Genomic DNA, 14,882 nt, shown 5'->3' with positions numbered 1-14,882 from the left:
TTTTAGTCAGACTGTATATTGAGTTCAGCAGACTTATTCCACAGATAAATTTGAGCCTTTAATACAATCCCTGGGGGAAAAAAATGGAGGCAAAGTTTAGTGGAGATCCTGTTAGAAAATTCTACTTTGAAATGTTCCCTTTCAAGTTTCATTAAATCCACTTATGTTTAAGTGAACATCCTAATTAGCTATTTTGATTTCCTGGTAAACTCATTTTCAAATACATGTATTTTTTAGGATGATAGTCCACGTGAAAATCTCAAGGCATCTGAGGTGGTACCCATAAAACTGCATATTGACATACTCTGGATAGAAAGAAATGATGATGGCACTTTTGTCATTAGAGGTTTGTATAATCCTGCACCTTGATATCTCAGTTTTATAATCTTACTGTTATTTCCTTTGTGCATATACATGGCTAATAATGAAAAGATAACTGATGATAATTTGTGGAAGCTGTTGTTGCCATATGCCTTAATTCTAAGTGTTGTCACATAGAGGAAAATTACCTTTTTGAATAGTATATTGGCTGTGATAACCCACGGCTGAATCGACCTGAGAGAAACAAAAATATGCATGCAACATCATCAGGAAATGTTTCATCAGTGCATATCACTTCATCATGATAATTTTAACAAAACAAAAAAAAATGCTTTTCTTTACAGATTACCAGGATGGTTACCATCTTTGTGGTTTTGTGTAATATTTATTTTGTAAATAAAAGACTATTTAGGAAGTGCAAGTAGCAATTTCCAATTCTATGTATCACAGTGCAGTCCCGGCAGCAGGTTGCACTGGGATTTGCATTTAGAATAGTGATTTAACATTCTACTTTTCATGAAGCATGTATGTGTTTACAGGATTGGGGTTTTTTTACATGCATGGGCAAATACTAAATACTCACAACAAGGCAATACATATAGAGCTGGAACTTTACTGTTGTCTTTCACAGATATGTCAAAGAATCATAATCTAGGTTGGATGGAGCCTCTAGAGGTCATCTGGTCCTACTCCTAGCTCAAAGCAGGGGCAGATTAGATCAAGTTGCTCAATGCCCTGTCCAGGCAAGTTTTGAGCATCAAAAAAGGATACCACAACCTACCATAAGTAATCTGTCCCAGTGTTTGCCACTCTTATGGTTATTTTTTTTGGTGTTGTGTAATTGGAATTTCCTTTGTTGCAGCTTGTGTCTATTGCCTCCTGTCTACCCTCTCAGACAGAGGTGCTTGAGCACTTGCCAAGCACCTCAGGGACGTCTGGTCCATCTTCTCTATACCCTTTCACTAGGCAGGCAAAGGTGGCTTTTAGATCACTCCACAGTCTTCTCTTCAGATTTGACGAGTGCATGTTGCTGGGCCCTTCATTTGTACATTATGTGCTCCTGGCCACAGTTCTCTTGGTGGTCCTCTGCTGTCAGTATCTATACTTTCTCACACTAGGGAATCCAAAACTGGATCCAGTATTCCAGATGAGGAATACTCACTGGTGTGAGTATTGGGGAATAATAACTTCCCTCATCTTGCTATCTATACCCTTGCTAGTACAGCCTGCATGACCCTGGTTTCTGCTGTCAGAGCTCACTGCTGACTCATGATAAAGCCTGTTGACCAATGCCTACAGGTCATTTTGTGCAATTTTGCTTTCTGTTCAGTTGGTTCCCAACCTATAGCAGAGGAAGAGGTTATTGACTCTCAACTGCAGGACTTCACACTAGCTTCAGCTCAACTTCATGAGGCTCCAGTCAGTCCATCTCTCCAGCCTGTCCAGGTTCCTCTGAAAAACAGCTTTGCCCATCAGTGTGTCAGTCACGTACCCTTCAGTTTGGTGGAGTTCACAAAACTGCAGAGTGCACCCACCCTTTTATCCAGGTCCCGAATATGTTAATCCAGCAATATGCAATGTATTGCATGACTTGAGGAAGGCTGAGATTGTATGACTTGAGAGGCTGCAGGGTGACCTTAATGCCCCCTTCATCCACCTGTTGGGAAGGTATATCAAGGATGGACCAGACTTCTCAGAGGTGTGCTGTGGCATGATTTCCTTGTATTTTAATTTTTGCACGTTATCTAATGCATTGTGTGAGTTCTTAAAGATGTACAATGTATTTTGGTCATCTTTTTATACTAAACATTGAAAGTTTAGTACTATAATTAGAAAATAGTTTTAAGGTTTCTTTCAGCTTGTATTTTTTTCCCTTTTTGCTGAAGTGCTTTGATCCCTATACATGTCTTGGACTACTCAGGTACAGTGACTTCAAAGGCATAGGTTAAACGCCATCTGCACATCAGTGATACATGTCTGTAGTGCTACATTTTTTGAGTCCTCACGTGTGTGTGGTGAGAGGAGGGGGTAATGAACACAAAACTCTTGTTTAGAAGGAAATGTTTAAAAAACAAAACAGTCACAGAGTATTTTTTAGACTACTGAGAACCATGACTCTCACTTTTCCTCTTGGTATACAACAGTATATTTTAACAGATATTATAGTGGACTTCAGTTACAAATGCTAGAAAGCTTCTTTAATGCCATGTAATTAAAGTTATTATCTAATTTAAAAACTTGATCCAGCAGGTTTATCTCACTGTGTCTTCAAATGTAAATGAAGTCTTCAGAGAGACCTGTAGACAATATATTAATAGCAATATTAATGGTTCTCAAACTTCTCCTTATTCAGATTGCATATTCTGTGGTGATGCTATTGGTCAGTATAAAAATGTGTTTATTTCCTTCAGGCTGGAAGTTATATATTGCTCCTTCCCTCCTTTTCTCTAAAAGATTATGAGTTTTAATTTTTTTTTTAATTCTTAAATTTGATTTTGAGAGGCTAATATAAAAGTACTTAATATCATAAGTATATTTGGTTTAGGTGTTTTTAATTACCAACCTTTAAAAAATTTTGACAAAACCCCTATGCACTATTTCTGTGATACAGATAATCAAAAAATGAATGATGTGTCAAAGATGAATTCAAGTAGTGCATTGCAGCAAGCAGTGGAACCTGTTGGACGTAAAACAAAGGACCAAGCCACACAGATTACTTGTGAAATTCCCAGACCTTCTAAATCAAGCAGGGATTCAGCTGACTTCCTTAAAAATGAGGTATTAAGAATTGATTTTTACTTCCCCCTGCCCCCTCAAAATTATGTTACAATCCTTAATCATCATAATTATTAGGTTATCTGGGGGTGGGATATACTTCTGTTTAGAAATCTGTTTGAGATGGAAAATATGGATCACGGATATTATAGTATGGCTCAGCAATTTAATACTGCTTTCTAAACAGGGTAGTAATACACTTCACACTTATTCTTTTCCTTTACATCAGAGGGAGTTTTATAAGAGAGTTTTATTCTCCCCATCTCCCTCATTCTTGTACAACACAACACATCCCTGTACAAACACAAGGGACTAGGCTGTTTAGTCAGACCCTTACTAATCTGTCAATCATATCTGGGTTTTGAATCGATGAGGACAGAACACATCCACACATCAATTTGGTTGTTTTTTCTACTGCGTAAGAATCTGTTCCTGGAGCTCAGAACCTGGGGTCATTTCCACTCCACTCCAGAATGGAAATGGCATAGCTAAAACAGTGGCTATCCTGCCTTCTGAGCTAATTGCATCAGCTCTGTGTTCTACACTCATTAACTGGGAATCAGTTGCAATTGACTCAGTCCCAGCAAGCCTCCGCCCAGGAATCAATGTGAGCATATGGTATTTTAAAGTTACTGTAATGGAAAAAGTTGTCAGTATGCAGGAATACTAACAGCTTTCTCTTCTCAACCAATCATTTTAGCTTATTGAAGAAAATGAATGTCTCAAACGGGAGCTAGCCAAAGCCAAACTGGCTCTTGCTGAGGTCCAAATGGAAAAAGATGCCCTGCTTCATCACATGAAAAAGATGAATGTTGATCATCAGTAGGACAGTGTTCTGGCAGTGCAAGAACATCAGGACTTCAGGGGATGGTGTCATCTAAAATACTGTCTGTAAATCACTTGAAAATGTGGTTGTTTTTTTGGTCACAGGCAGTTTTCTCATTATAAAAAAATGGTTGTGAACTAGGTACTATTCCGAATTTTTCATTAAACATTGTAACCTTTTTCAGCTCATTTTAAACTGAATTGACTTGGGAAAAATCAGTTTGTACTGTACTTTATTAATTTACAAATGAAAAAATCATATCATCTACTTTTATTATTATCAAAGGAAATGTTATTTTTAAAATGTTTTCTGAAAAGTGGATGGCTTAGCTGTGAAAAAAGGTGTACCACATGTACCACACCTCACTAACAAACTGTACCTCTGTTTGTTAAAGATATGTTGTTTGATTGTTACCAGAAGGTATCCATACAAGATGTTACATTTGCACTATGATGATGTGGGCTAGATCTTCTAGAATAGCATAGCTACTGAAAATTAAAATACCAGCCCTAAACTGGCCCTAAATTCAGTGTAATTTGCCCAGAGAGGATTTTAAGAATAATCCTCTGGTGCTATAGACTTCCCTATACCGTTTCCATATGTGTTCCTAAAATACCACAGTAAATGCTGGAGAATTTAAGTAAGAGGGCATACTACTGGACTTTCCTTCTGCATGAAGGTCCACTGTATCTGTACAGCTGATGTAACTTAGACATTCACACTTTATTTTTCCTCTCTCTGTGATGAGGATATAGCCCTGCACTAGGATCCAGTCCTTTGTGACAGGTGAGCTTGGAGCCATTTTGCATGCATGTCTGATTTCTGCACAACTCATCAGACATGCCAAGGATTTGGTTCAATGTATTTAAATATGTAATGTCAGTGCTTGTGAGGGGGAAAATCCTACAGGGATTTATTAATTGTATATTGCTTTTTTTTGATAAAAAAGTTGTAGAGAATCACTTAATTACCCAATGAAATTGTGAGATTACATGAAATGTAATTATACAGTTTAAATTATGGGTGATTTGTACAAATTGAACAATAACTTTCAGCTAAAAACTGGTACAGATGGATAAGTAAAAAAGCACAACACTGTAAAATAGAGAATATAAGAGTGTGCTTTTAAACAATTTAGGAAACAACATATGAAACTATAGATGCCTGTAAGAGATTGTCTTTGCTAGAAGTAAAAATGACTGAATAATTTAACTAGTGACCTTGAATCTGACAACTGAAAATCTTTTAATTGCTACCACAATTGTTTCTGCTCCATTGGATGTTGGAGGGAAGTTTTATTTGTAGATATGCAAATTTACTAAAGTATTTAGTATCCTGTGGTTTGACTTTGCATATGCAGGCTGTCAAACTAGTTTTAATTAAAATGGTTTTCATTAAAACTTTTTGGAGGACACATAATTTGCACTGCCGAAAATAGTTATTGAAAGTGTGTAGATTTTAATGAAGAACTCTGTGGAAGAACTGGTTCAGGCACTATTTTAAAGCCTGCCTTATGAACCCTCATTGAAACTCCCCGTAATGCCCATGGAAATTATTTTATTATTCTGAATAAGATGAAAAAATATACATACAATGTTTCTAATAGAGAAATTAAATATTTGTATTTCAACAGTTATTTAAGACAATACAGCAATTTCACATAAATGCAATGTCAGATTCAGGGGAGTATTTCTCCACTGGTTTAATTCTGGTTGGTACTATTAAAGTAATTCTTACTTGGTTTTTCCTTGCCAAGATCTAGTTAGAATTATTCTGAAGAAAGGAATGTATAGAGCGCTTAGTAGCATGTTGCTAGAATATTACATTGAGAATTGTTTAATTTTTAAAAAGAAATAAATAGCAATATCAAATGCCTGTCTTTATTACTGCATAAGCTAGTACCTGCTTCTTTTGAGAAAAGCCAAACACAAATCAAACTCAAAACAATAGCCCAAACCAGCCCTTCTCAGATGTTGAAATTCAGGGTATCACTTCTTAGCATTTTGATATAACTGAATACATTTCTACTTCATGGCAGTTTTGCAGTAATGAGCATCATATGTGCACAGTTCAGAAGAGATAGGTGTGTTTGGTTGTGAGCTTGACAACACTGAGTGTGATAGTAGTGTGTCAGTCTGAAATGAGTTATGGTATTGAAAAAAATGCAGAGGGAAAGTTAATAAATTAATTTTTGAAAGTGCATTTAGGTTATACTAAACATAGCTATGAAAAGACTCAGATTAAAAACAAAAAAAGGCTTAATTCATCCCCAGGCTCTGCCAGTGTACACAACCTCCTTAAATCCTAGATAGGAACTGTTGTGCAATCAGTAGAGCTTCTTGAATGAATCACTGCTTTTATTCTGCAAAGAACTTGGAGAACTTCAGCGTATACTGAAAACTGACTCCAGAAGTCCTGCAGGCAAACTGTTAGCAAGTTTTATTTTTATTTTCTATGGAAATTTAAACTGGTTTACAGTTTAACACTTGTTAGCTTGTTTAGAAATCCTGTTTTAATGCCTAACGAAGCTTTCATGTTAGCTCACCTTGAAGAGGCTGCACCCTTTCCCAGGCTCGGTCATTGAATCATTCTGGCACACACTGTTCCAGTTCTCACTAACTCTTACCGTTGTTGGTAAGCAGCAGTTTTAAATCAAAATTATGTGGCCTTACAGTATTACTTATAAAAAGCCTGTTGGAGAGGCAGCTTTGTGAAGATCATGCCTGTTCTCTGATGTCCCTGCTCCCTGGATTAAGCCCACCATGGCTGTTGGTGCAAGGGGCCATGGCACTGGCTGGGAGGGAACTGCCTTTTTTTTTTCCCCCTCCTGCCTAATTCCTTTATTTCCCAGTCCCATTACCTATGTCTTGGACACTGTCTTGATTAGGAATTTACTTGGGAGTCTTAAACTGAGATCACAATTGATCTCTAGAGGATAACTGCTAGCTACAGAACACTTCCTACAATCTTACATGATAATGGTTACCTTTATTCAAAATAATTTTATAATAAATGTAAGGGGAATGTGATAATAAAGGTAAAGACTTTATCAAGCATCTACAATTCCAAGAGTACAAAATGTATGTAAGGTATTGCAGAAGCAAACTCCCCACAGTGACCAGATTTCACATGAGTAATGATGAGGAAAATGGTTTCTGTATAAAGAAAAAAGTGCTTGTCTAATTCTTAAAATGTTCATCACAAAATGCTTGAAGTAGATTTTCAGCTCACTGTTGCCATCTGCAAATTTTAAAGAGTACTTCAGATTCGAATTCAGCTGTTGATATAATTCAATGTCTTTTTATCTGTTGTAGGGACAGAACATGACCTTGCTAATATGTTAAGTAGCAATGAAATTGTGGGCACTTGCTGTGAAATCCACTAATTCATCCCTCCCAGTAGGGAAATGAGTTTTTGACAGCCCTGCAATACAACTTTATCTTTTTTTAATTCCAACCCGTGCCACTTCACTTTTGCTGACTAGCTTTTGAATAGCAGCCCCATTTCCTCTGCCTCCGTGAAGATACCTGTCAATGTAAACCTAGTGGCAGGCTTTGTAGTGCTGAAGCACATCTCTCATGTCCTGAGGCTAACACATGGTTTTGAGTGGTGCAGGCACCAAATGCTGTGTTCAGCTGTACTCTGTTTAGTTCTGTGGCAGTGCCTCTCCTCATCTTGTACTGCTTAGTATGGAACCTAAAAGCAAGAACAGCACAAAGATCACGCTAATCAGTATTAAGGGATGCAAAACTTGTACAGGAATAGTGGTCTTTGCTGAAGGAACAAAGCTCTATTTCTCAATAAAATTAAGAAAAAGTTAATCATAAGATTGATAGTAAATAGAAGCTGTGTAGTTACAGTTCTAGGTATTTTTAGCATGCTTATATAAAAACTTAAACTTTAAATCAGGAACAATTTTAATTATGAAATATATTTTTGAACACTTTAAAATTAATATTTAAAAAATACTTTTGCAACTTACAGCTTTTAAATATTATAGAATGTCTTGCAACTATGTGTCACACTACTTGCTAGCTGAAACAAGTTGCAGGAATTGAATTTTCAACTCTTGATAGCCTGTGTTCTCTCCCAAAATAAGGGGTAAATTTTGCATCCCAAAGAGATGAATCTTTCATATTGCCACTACTTAAATGGGTAAATATTAACTTTTTTAAAAGGTCATTTTGGTTTTGTCTACCATTGCCCAAGCCATCCCTAAACAGTTACATTAAAGTATCTGTATTTTGTTATTTTTTCACTGTCTCTTGCCTTCCCTTTAGTTGCCATCACCCATTTTCATATGAGTGGAAGTGGAATATATGTATTTCCTAAAGCTTTCAATCATGTAATGTCAGTATGAAATCTTGCGTTGTGTAATTTCTGAAAGCATTGTTTTGGAAGTAAAAATAAGATGCACTTATGCCTTATCTTCTGTGAGAGTAAAGCTGGTAGTGTGTGGAGCATAATGCACGAACCGGTTAATGCAGTTCTCCTAGGACAGTATGTTCGAAACCACCATGATTTAATTTGAGTTAGGTAATTGGTAAGTAATTTAAACATTTGACAGAGACATGAACAAATGAGCACTTCAGAATTGGTAGTCTGAGCCAGCAAGCACTGAATAAAGAAGCAGCCTCTAAGCAGCTTATCTGTGGAACAAATCCGGATATCTTCATATTGTCTGCAAACCTCAGTACACCATTACCACGGAAGGTGCAACTGTCATAAATACTTCTAGCAGTGTAATTATATTGTTCTAGTAACTTGAGGTTTTTCAGCACTGGAAAAATACTTTTGCAATGAGAATTACCATACTGCAGTCTATGATGGTTAACGTTTTACTAGTAAGAAAAACCGTGCTTAACCAGTTCTCAGAATGCGAATTTTTTAGTCGTTTTTCGTTTAAAACCGCAACTGGTGCAGAGCGCTCCTCCCGCCGCCGCTTGGTGGCAGTGCGGGAGTCACTTGCGGCCTCATGTCCCCGTGGGTACCAGCGCGCCTGGCGCCTTCACCCATCAACAGCCGCATCGCGCTAGAAAATGTCAGGGTAGAATCTGGAGTTCTTATAAATTTTTGATGCTTAATCTCATAACATGATTTTAAACCAGGCTTTTTTTTCCACTTTTAATTTGGATGGCTTATCACTGTTTCTATTTCCTCTTTTAAATAAATTACATGAACTGCCTGAACAGTGTTAGAAGAAAGATTTTCTTCCCCCCTTTAGCTTTAAATAAATTCTAAAAGCATATTTTTGTACATATTATCCCTTTTATGGTAAAATGTTTACCAGATTTGTTGTTCTTCGTCATTATCTGTTAAAAGTTTGGATTATTTTGTCCAGTTTTCCTGTCATTGTATAGATGAACAACTCCACCTTGATATCAACAATTTATTTGTTCTATTTTCTTGCTAACTAGGAAAACCCTCTTGTTTTTAATAAACTGAGCATATAGAGAGGTTTTCTGTATTTCTTTGGGAATAACCAAATGTAGTGCTTTACAAATGCTTACCTTCACCAGATGGTAATCTAACAAGATAGTTTATATTAACACTATAGTGCGTGGTAAGTGATCTGGAGTTACTTCTTTTTATATCCCGTTTGGTTATTCAAAAACTTACAGGCAGAATGACTAAGCAGAGAGAAAAGCATTCTATGTAAAATTTACTGTAGGAATGGGGTCGCTTTATTTTTGTCAAATAGAGAAAATAGCATAGAAAGCAGCTGTCTCTTCATTCCTCTGGAATCTTGATGTGGTTTGTTCCTTTCACTTATTTTTTAATTATATTTCTAACAAGAGACTGCAACTCAGGATAGGTATGATGGAGAGTTTTTTAAGGTCTCATCTTGCAATGCCACATACCAAAATGTTGCAGAATATGACAATATACTGGACACCAACACAATCACAGCCACTTACCTGAACGGACTTTGATGTAGAAATGAGGCTTCTCTGCTCAAACTTAGCAGGAAGATAGCAAGAAGACTCCAGAAGAATAATTTCCTTCTAAAACATGAGATTTGATATTTCTGCAATATTCACCAAAAAAACCCCCAACATCTATTCAGACTTTTTGAGTATATACATACTTGAAAATATTTAAACAACAGCTTTTTAAAAAACTTATAAAAAATATATCACTTCCAGCATTTCGTTTCCTATCCAGAAGTAATGTAAGAAATACGGTAAGTTGCAAACAGTCACTGAAAAATTCTTTAAAGCAGTATCAGAGCTATTTGCTTTAACTGGATCCTAAATCCTTTCAAATCACTGACAGTTGGCAATGTAACTCATGAAAAACTACAAGTTAAATTTCCAACTCATACTAATCTGAAGATATATCTGGAAGTGGTCATGACCTGAATGCTGTTCTTAAACCTTCCTTTGCAATTATCAGAAGCATTTTCAGCTTATGCAACAGGAAAGTATTCCTTCAAAGTCATAACGTTTAGAAGATTTAAAAGACTCCTTGAAATGGGACTTGGCAAAATATTTCAGCAGGCAAAGACAACCTAGAGTTAATCTCTTTTGCCTTCTCATTATGCAAAACATGTCCCTTATTTAGCTACTGTAAGTCACCGCTGTCAAAAAGGAGGAAAAAAGGAAAGTATTTGAAATAAGCATAGGGAAAACGATACACTAGAACAAATTCTGGGCACCTTATTAATGAAAACGTGTTCCTGTGTGGCTGAATAGCTGTCATCCTTAATGTCATTGTGGCTGCCTTTAAATCTGCAGCTGCTGGAGTCAAAAGCAATGTTTTTACCTAGCAGCAGTATAGGCAGTAACAGATTTTTTTCTTCTCCATCTGGTGATAAAACTTGTATGTGGAGCAGTATCATACTGTATGTAGTAGCTGGCTATTAACTGACAAACACCATCATAATCTCCACTTTGCTGATGTTCCTTCACTTTAAGGAAACTTCTTATACCAATCAAGAGAACCTAGATAAAGTGGGATTTATGAATAACAGGAGATGTAGTTATATTAGTTACCATGAGATCTCACCCACTGTATCATCCCTGATATCCACTGGAAATGGGCCTGCCAGAAGAGTCTGAGACTGAAGCACTGGAGGTGAACTTACTGTCAAAACTTAACTGAAGCTGCACATACTTAAAAAACGATGAGGCAGAGCTCTAACACAAACATGTCCTAGGCATGATGTATGTTTTCACTACAACCAGCCTTACAGGGTAATCTTCCCTGTGAGGAAGATGGTATTATATTGTAGAAGGAAGTAGAAAGGAGAGACTAAGAATTTCCATGAAAAGAAGTTTAAAAATTGTGGCAAGAGAGAAATGTGCAATAAACAGAGAGAAGCTGAATACTAACTAAATCAGGTGCTATGAATGTTTAGGTACTGTATACAAGCTGTGCATTAGATCAGGTGCATTACAAAATGTATCAAAACATTCAAAATAATTGTAAAATGTGATTTGATGTAAAAACAATCCTACCTGAAACAAAAGAAATTCACTTGGCTTCTACAGCAAATCTGAATTTTTTCCTTGCTCAAATGGTGGTGGTGGGGAAATATGTCAGTCTCTTCTCCCAAGAAACAAGTGATAGAAGAAGAAATAGTCTCAAGTTGCACTAGGGGAGGTTTAGGTTGTATATTAGGAAAAATATTTGCACCAAAAGGGTTGTCAAGCACTGGAACAGACTGCCCAGGGAAGTGGTGGAGTCACCATCCCTGAAGGTATTTAAAAGATGTGTAGATCTGACACAGTCCAGTGGTGGACTTGGCAGTGCTGGGCTAAAGGTTGGGCTTAATGATCTTAAAGGTCTTTTCCAACCTGAATGTTTCTATGGAAAGGGATTAGGCTTATGCAGGGTAGTGTCTTCACTGCAATATTGCTCAGAGAAGCATTAGTTTGATAAAATGCTTACATCAAAATAAAACTGGGCAGTTCCATATTTTGATTTTTCAATTTTAAAAATGTTATATGGTATCTTCAACATAAAAATGAATATGTGATAAAACTGTAGTGTCACAGAAGCTCACTGATTTGCCATCACAAAATCTATTTTGAAGAAACTACAGTGTGTGGCAGGTCCAGAGGTGTGAAAACAGAAACAAATGGAAGAAAACAGCAGTTATCAGAATTATGCAACTTCAGAATTTTCCTACTTGAATTATTCATCCTACCTTAGTTATTCAACCTTCTTTAATACACTCCCCTTATCCCACACCTCTTTACTGGAGGTGGATCTTTTTAGCTCCAGTTTCTGCTATACTTAATTATTTGATTAAAGATTACTTTACATTAATTATTGCATATTTTTCTAGGAGGATGCCAGCCTATTTGCATATCCATAGCAGGGGGTGTCTCTGTACTCTCTATTTTCTTAATACAACACGGAAATAGAACATCTATCATGAATAGCCATAGCTGTTTTCTTCCAATGTAAAGGAATCCAGATCAATGTCTAAATGTGTTTTGCTGAATCAGTTCCAGTTAGAAGAGTGTCACAGATAGGCTGGTCTTCCTGTAATCCTCTCTGCTACCTTTGCTACTGATGCTCTGGGGTAGGTCAATATGCTATTGGGTTCTTAAAACATAAATCTTACATGTAATATTTGTTTGTGCATGGTTCTGCCTCTAAGATATTAGCTTTAACTTAGCTGCTGAATTAAAATTAGTAGGGCTTTTTGCCTGGGGTTGATAGTCACCTTCAGTTCAGATAAATAATAAGCATAAGTAAAATGAATTGGCTGGTTTAGCCACAGACTTTACCAATTATTATTTTGGACCAAAATCTATTCCATTGTTAGAAGGCTCAAAATGAGGGAGTTGCACATTAGGAAGCAAATTACTCATGCTAATATTTTCCTCTGTAATCCAGTTACACAAGAGGTAAATGAGATTTAGAATTTCACTGCATAACCACATCCTCATGCAAAAAAAAGAGCAATAACTTTCCTCCCTAGGCAGTGCAGGAGTACCTTTCAAATTTTAATAAACACTCTAGAATGTTGTTTTGTGGGGCTTGAAGAAGTAATTAAGAATGAAGAACCTTTTTACTGTTGGGCTAACGGAATAAAATATGTAAGGACCCTAATCTTGTGCTAGGAGCAAAGTATCAGCTTCACAAAATCACCATCTCTGACAAATTTGATATTAATTGTTCCTTTTGGCAGATAGCAGCAGTCCTCTTCCTGTCACTGTGTGGTTGTATATGTACTGCACAAAATCACAGTAAACAATGTGCTGTGTATTTTAATTTACATATGAAGACTACACTCTTATACAAGGCAGTAACCTGAGATAAAACAGATTAGCAAGATTATAAGCAAAGCTTACATACCTATTATTTGTGCTGTGTTGCTATCAGTGTGCACACATACATAACAGTCTCTATGCTAAAATATCATTTATCAAAATAAGAGCACATGCTTCCAAGTGGAATACAAAGCAATCCTAAGCCTATTCTAAATTAAAATATTTCAGTGAAAACAGTACATTAAGGTGGTTTAAGTCTGTGTCCTCACCATTGTGATTTCTTAGTTCTTGTTTAGGAAAAATAATGGATAATTGTTTTATATTTAACTTTTTCATATCACTTATTTTATATACTTCTATCTTCCTATGGTTATATTTTTTTTAAACCCGAAGTGGTGCAGTCTATTTAGGCTTTATGAAGGCTGTACATACTATACATCTGATTATACCTCTTCTCCTTTACTGTACCTTGCCTAGTTCTGATATAATGTTTTTGATACAGGACAAACTCAGTGGTTTTATACATGCTCATGTCCTTTCCTAGCAATTCCCAATAATTTTATTTGCCATTTTGATTACCATATAGCATTAAATGGACATCGTTATAGAACTGTCCCCAATAATTCAAGATGACGGAGATGTAACAGCAGTTTTGGAATTGAAAAAGGGGAATCCAAAATCTCCCTCCACTAGAGAATTATTCCTATCTTTTGTCAATATTGAATTCCACTTTCTGTTTTACTATCTACTATAACAACGTACTCTTCCATACTCAGTTTTAGTCCAAACTATTCTGAAACCTGCTGTTTTGCTAGCAAATGTTGTTATTATGAGCCTGCTGGACAGTGCAGGTCCTAGGAGAGACCTCTACGTGGCTGTCCTGACAACCTCTCAACATTGTGAAAATTGGCTATTCTTCCTTTTTACTTTCCCTCCTTTAACCAGTTGTCCATTCACAAGAGAATTGTCCCTCTTAATAACAATTTAGTTTCGTTAAAAGTATTCTGTAAGGACTTAGTCAAAAGATTTTTGGAAAGCTAAATATAATCTATTGTTTGAATTGCAATTTTCCATATGCTCTCTGACTCCACCAAAGAACTCTAATAGAAACACGAGACATGACTTGATTTTCCAAAAGCTGTACTGAATCTTCACTATTGTGAAGATGTCTACCAATTTGCCAGGCATGGAAATCATACTCAGTACTTCTCCAACTCCCCTTTCAAGCTCCTAAGAGTCATTAGCATCACATTTGCTACCTTCCACTCATCTAGTGCCAAGGCCAATTGAAGCAATAGCTTGCACCTCACCATTTTAATTTCATGAGTATTAGATTTGAGGTTTTTCAGAGTATTTGGCAATCTGAATTTGGTCCAGGGAAGTTATTTTTCTTTAGTTATTTGCTTCAACAAACCTTTTCTTATGGGATGGTAACTTCAGTTAACACCTTGGACTTGGCCTGTAAAGAAAGGCTCTGGTAGTTGAAATGTCAACCACTTTTTCACCACAAATAGTTATGTTGACTGAAAAAAACCTGGCCAGACCCAAGAATCCAGTGCAAAATTAGCTGCCTGCATAATTTGTGTTAAGAATAAGCATCAAAGCTAGAATTTGCAAGGATTGGTAAATTAAAGCTAGTAACAGAATCAGTGGAAGACTGTTCTTCCTCATATATCTGACAATGCTATATCCACTGGATATTGAGAAAAAAGAGTGCTGTGTCCATTTGGTTC

The 14,882-nt window shown here is 36.4% G+C and overlaps 1 protein-coding gene across 4 annotated transcripts in view; it reads left to right on the top strand.

The window, feature by feature from the left end:
• The window catches only part of UHRF1BP1L (UHRF1 binding protein 1 like), a 58,417-nt gene extending 49,054 nt beyond the window's left edge, over window positions 1–9,363 (top strand). For all 4 annotated transcript variants that reach the window (XM_027679957.1, XM_027679958.1, XM_027679959.1 and 1 more), the window contains 3 exons: window positions 238–346; window positions 2,933–3,099; window positions 3,797–9,363. In XM_027679957.1, the coding sequence (XP_027535758.1) occupies window positions 238–346; window positions 2,933–3,099; window positions 3,797–3,922 (402 nt within the window). In that variant the 3' untranslated portion in view covers window positions 3,923–9,363. The remainder of the gene's footprint in view (window positions 1–237; window positions 347–2,932; window positions 3,100–3,796) is intronic.
• The last annotated feature ends 5,519 nt before the right edge of the window (window positions 9,364–14,882 follow it).

Source organism: Neopelma chrysocephalum, unplaced genomic scaffold (genome assembly GCF_003984885.1).
Source record: "Neopelma chrysocephalum unplaced genomic scaffold, ASM398488v2 Primary Assembly neopelma1_59, whole genome shotgun sequence".
NCBI lineage: Eukaryota > Metazoa > Chordata > Aves > Passeriformes > Pipridae > Neopelma > Neopelma chrysocephalum.
Note: the sequence above shows the minus strand (reverse complement) of the source record. Positions and strands in the feature narration are given on the sequence as shown.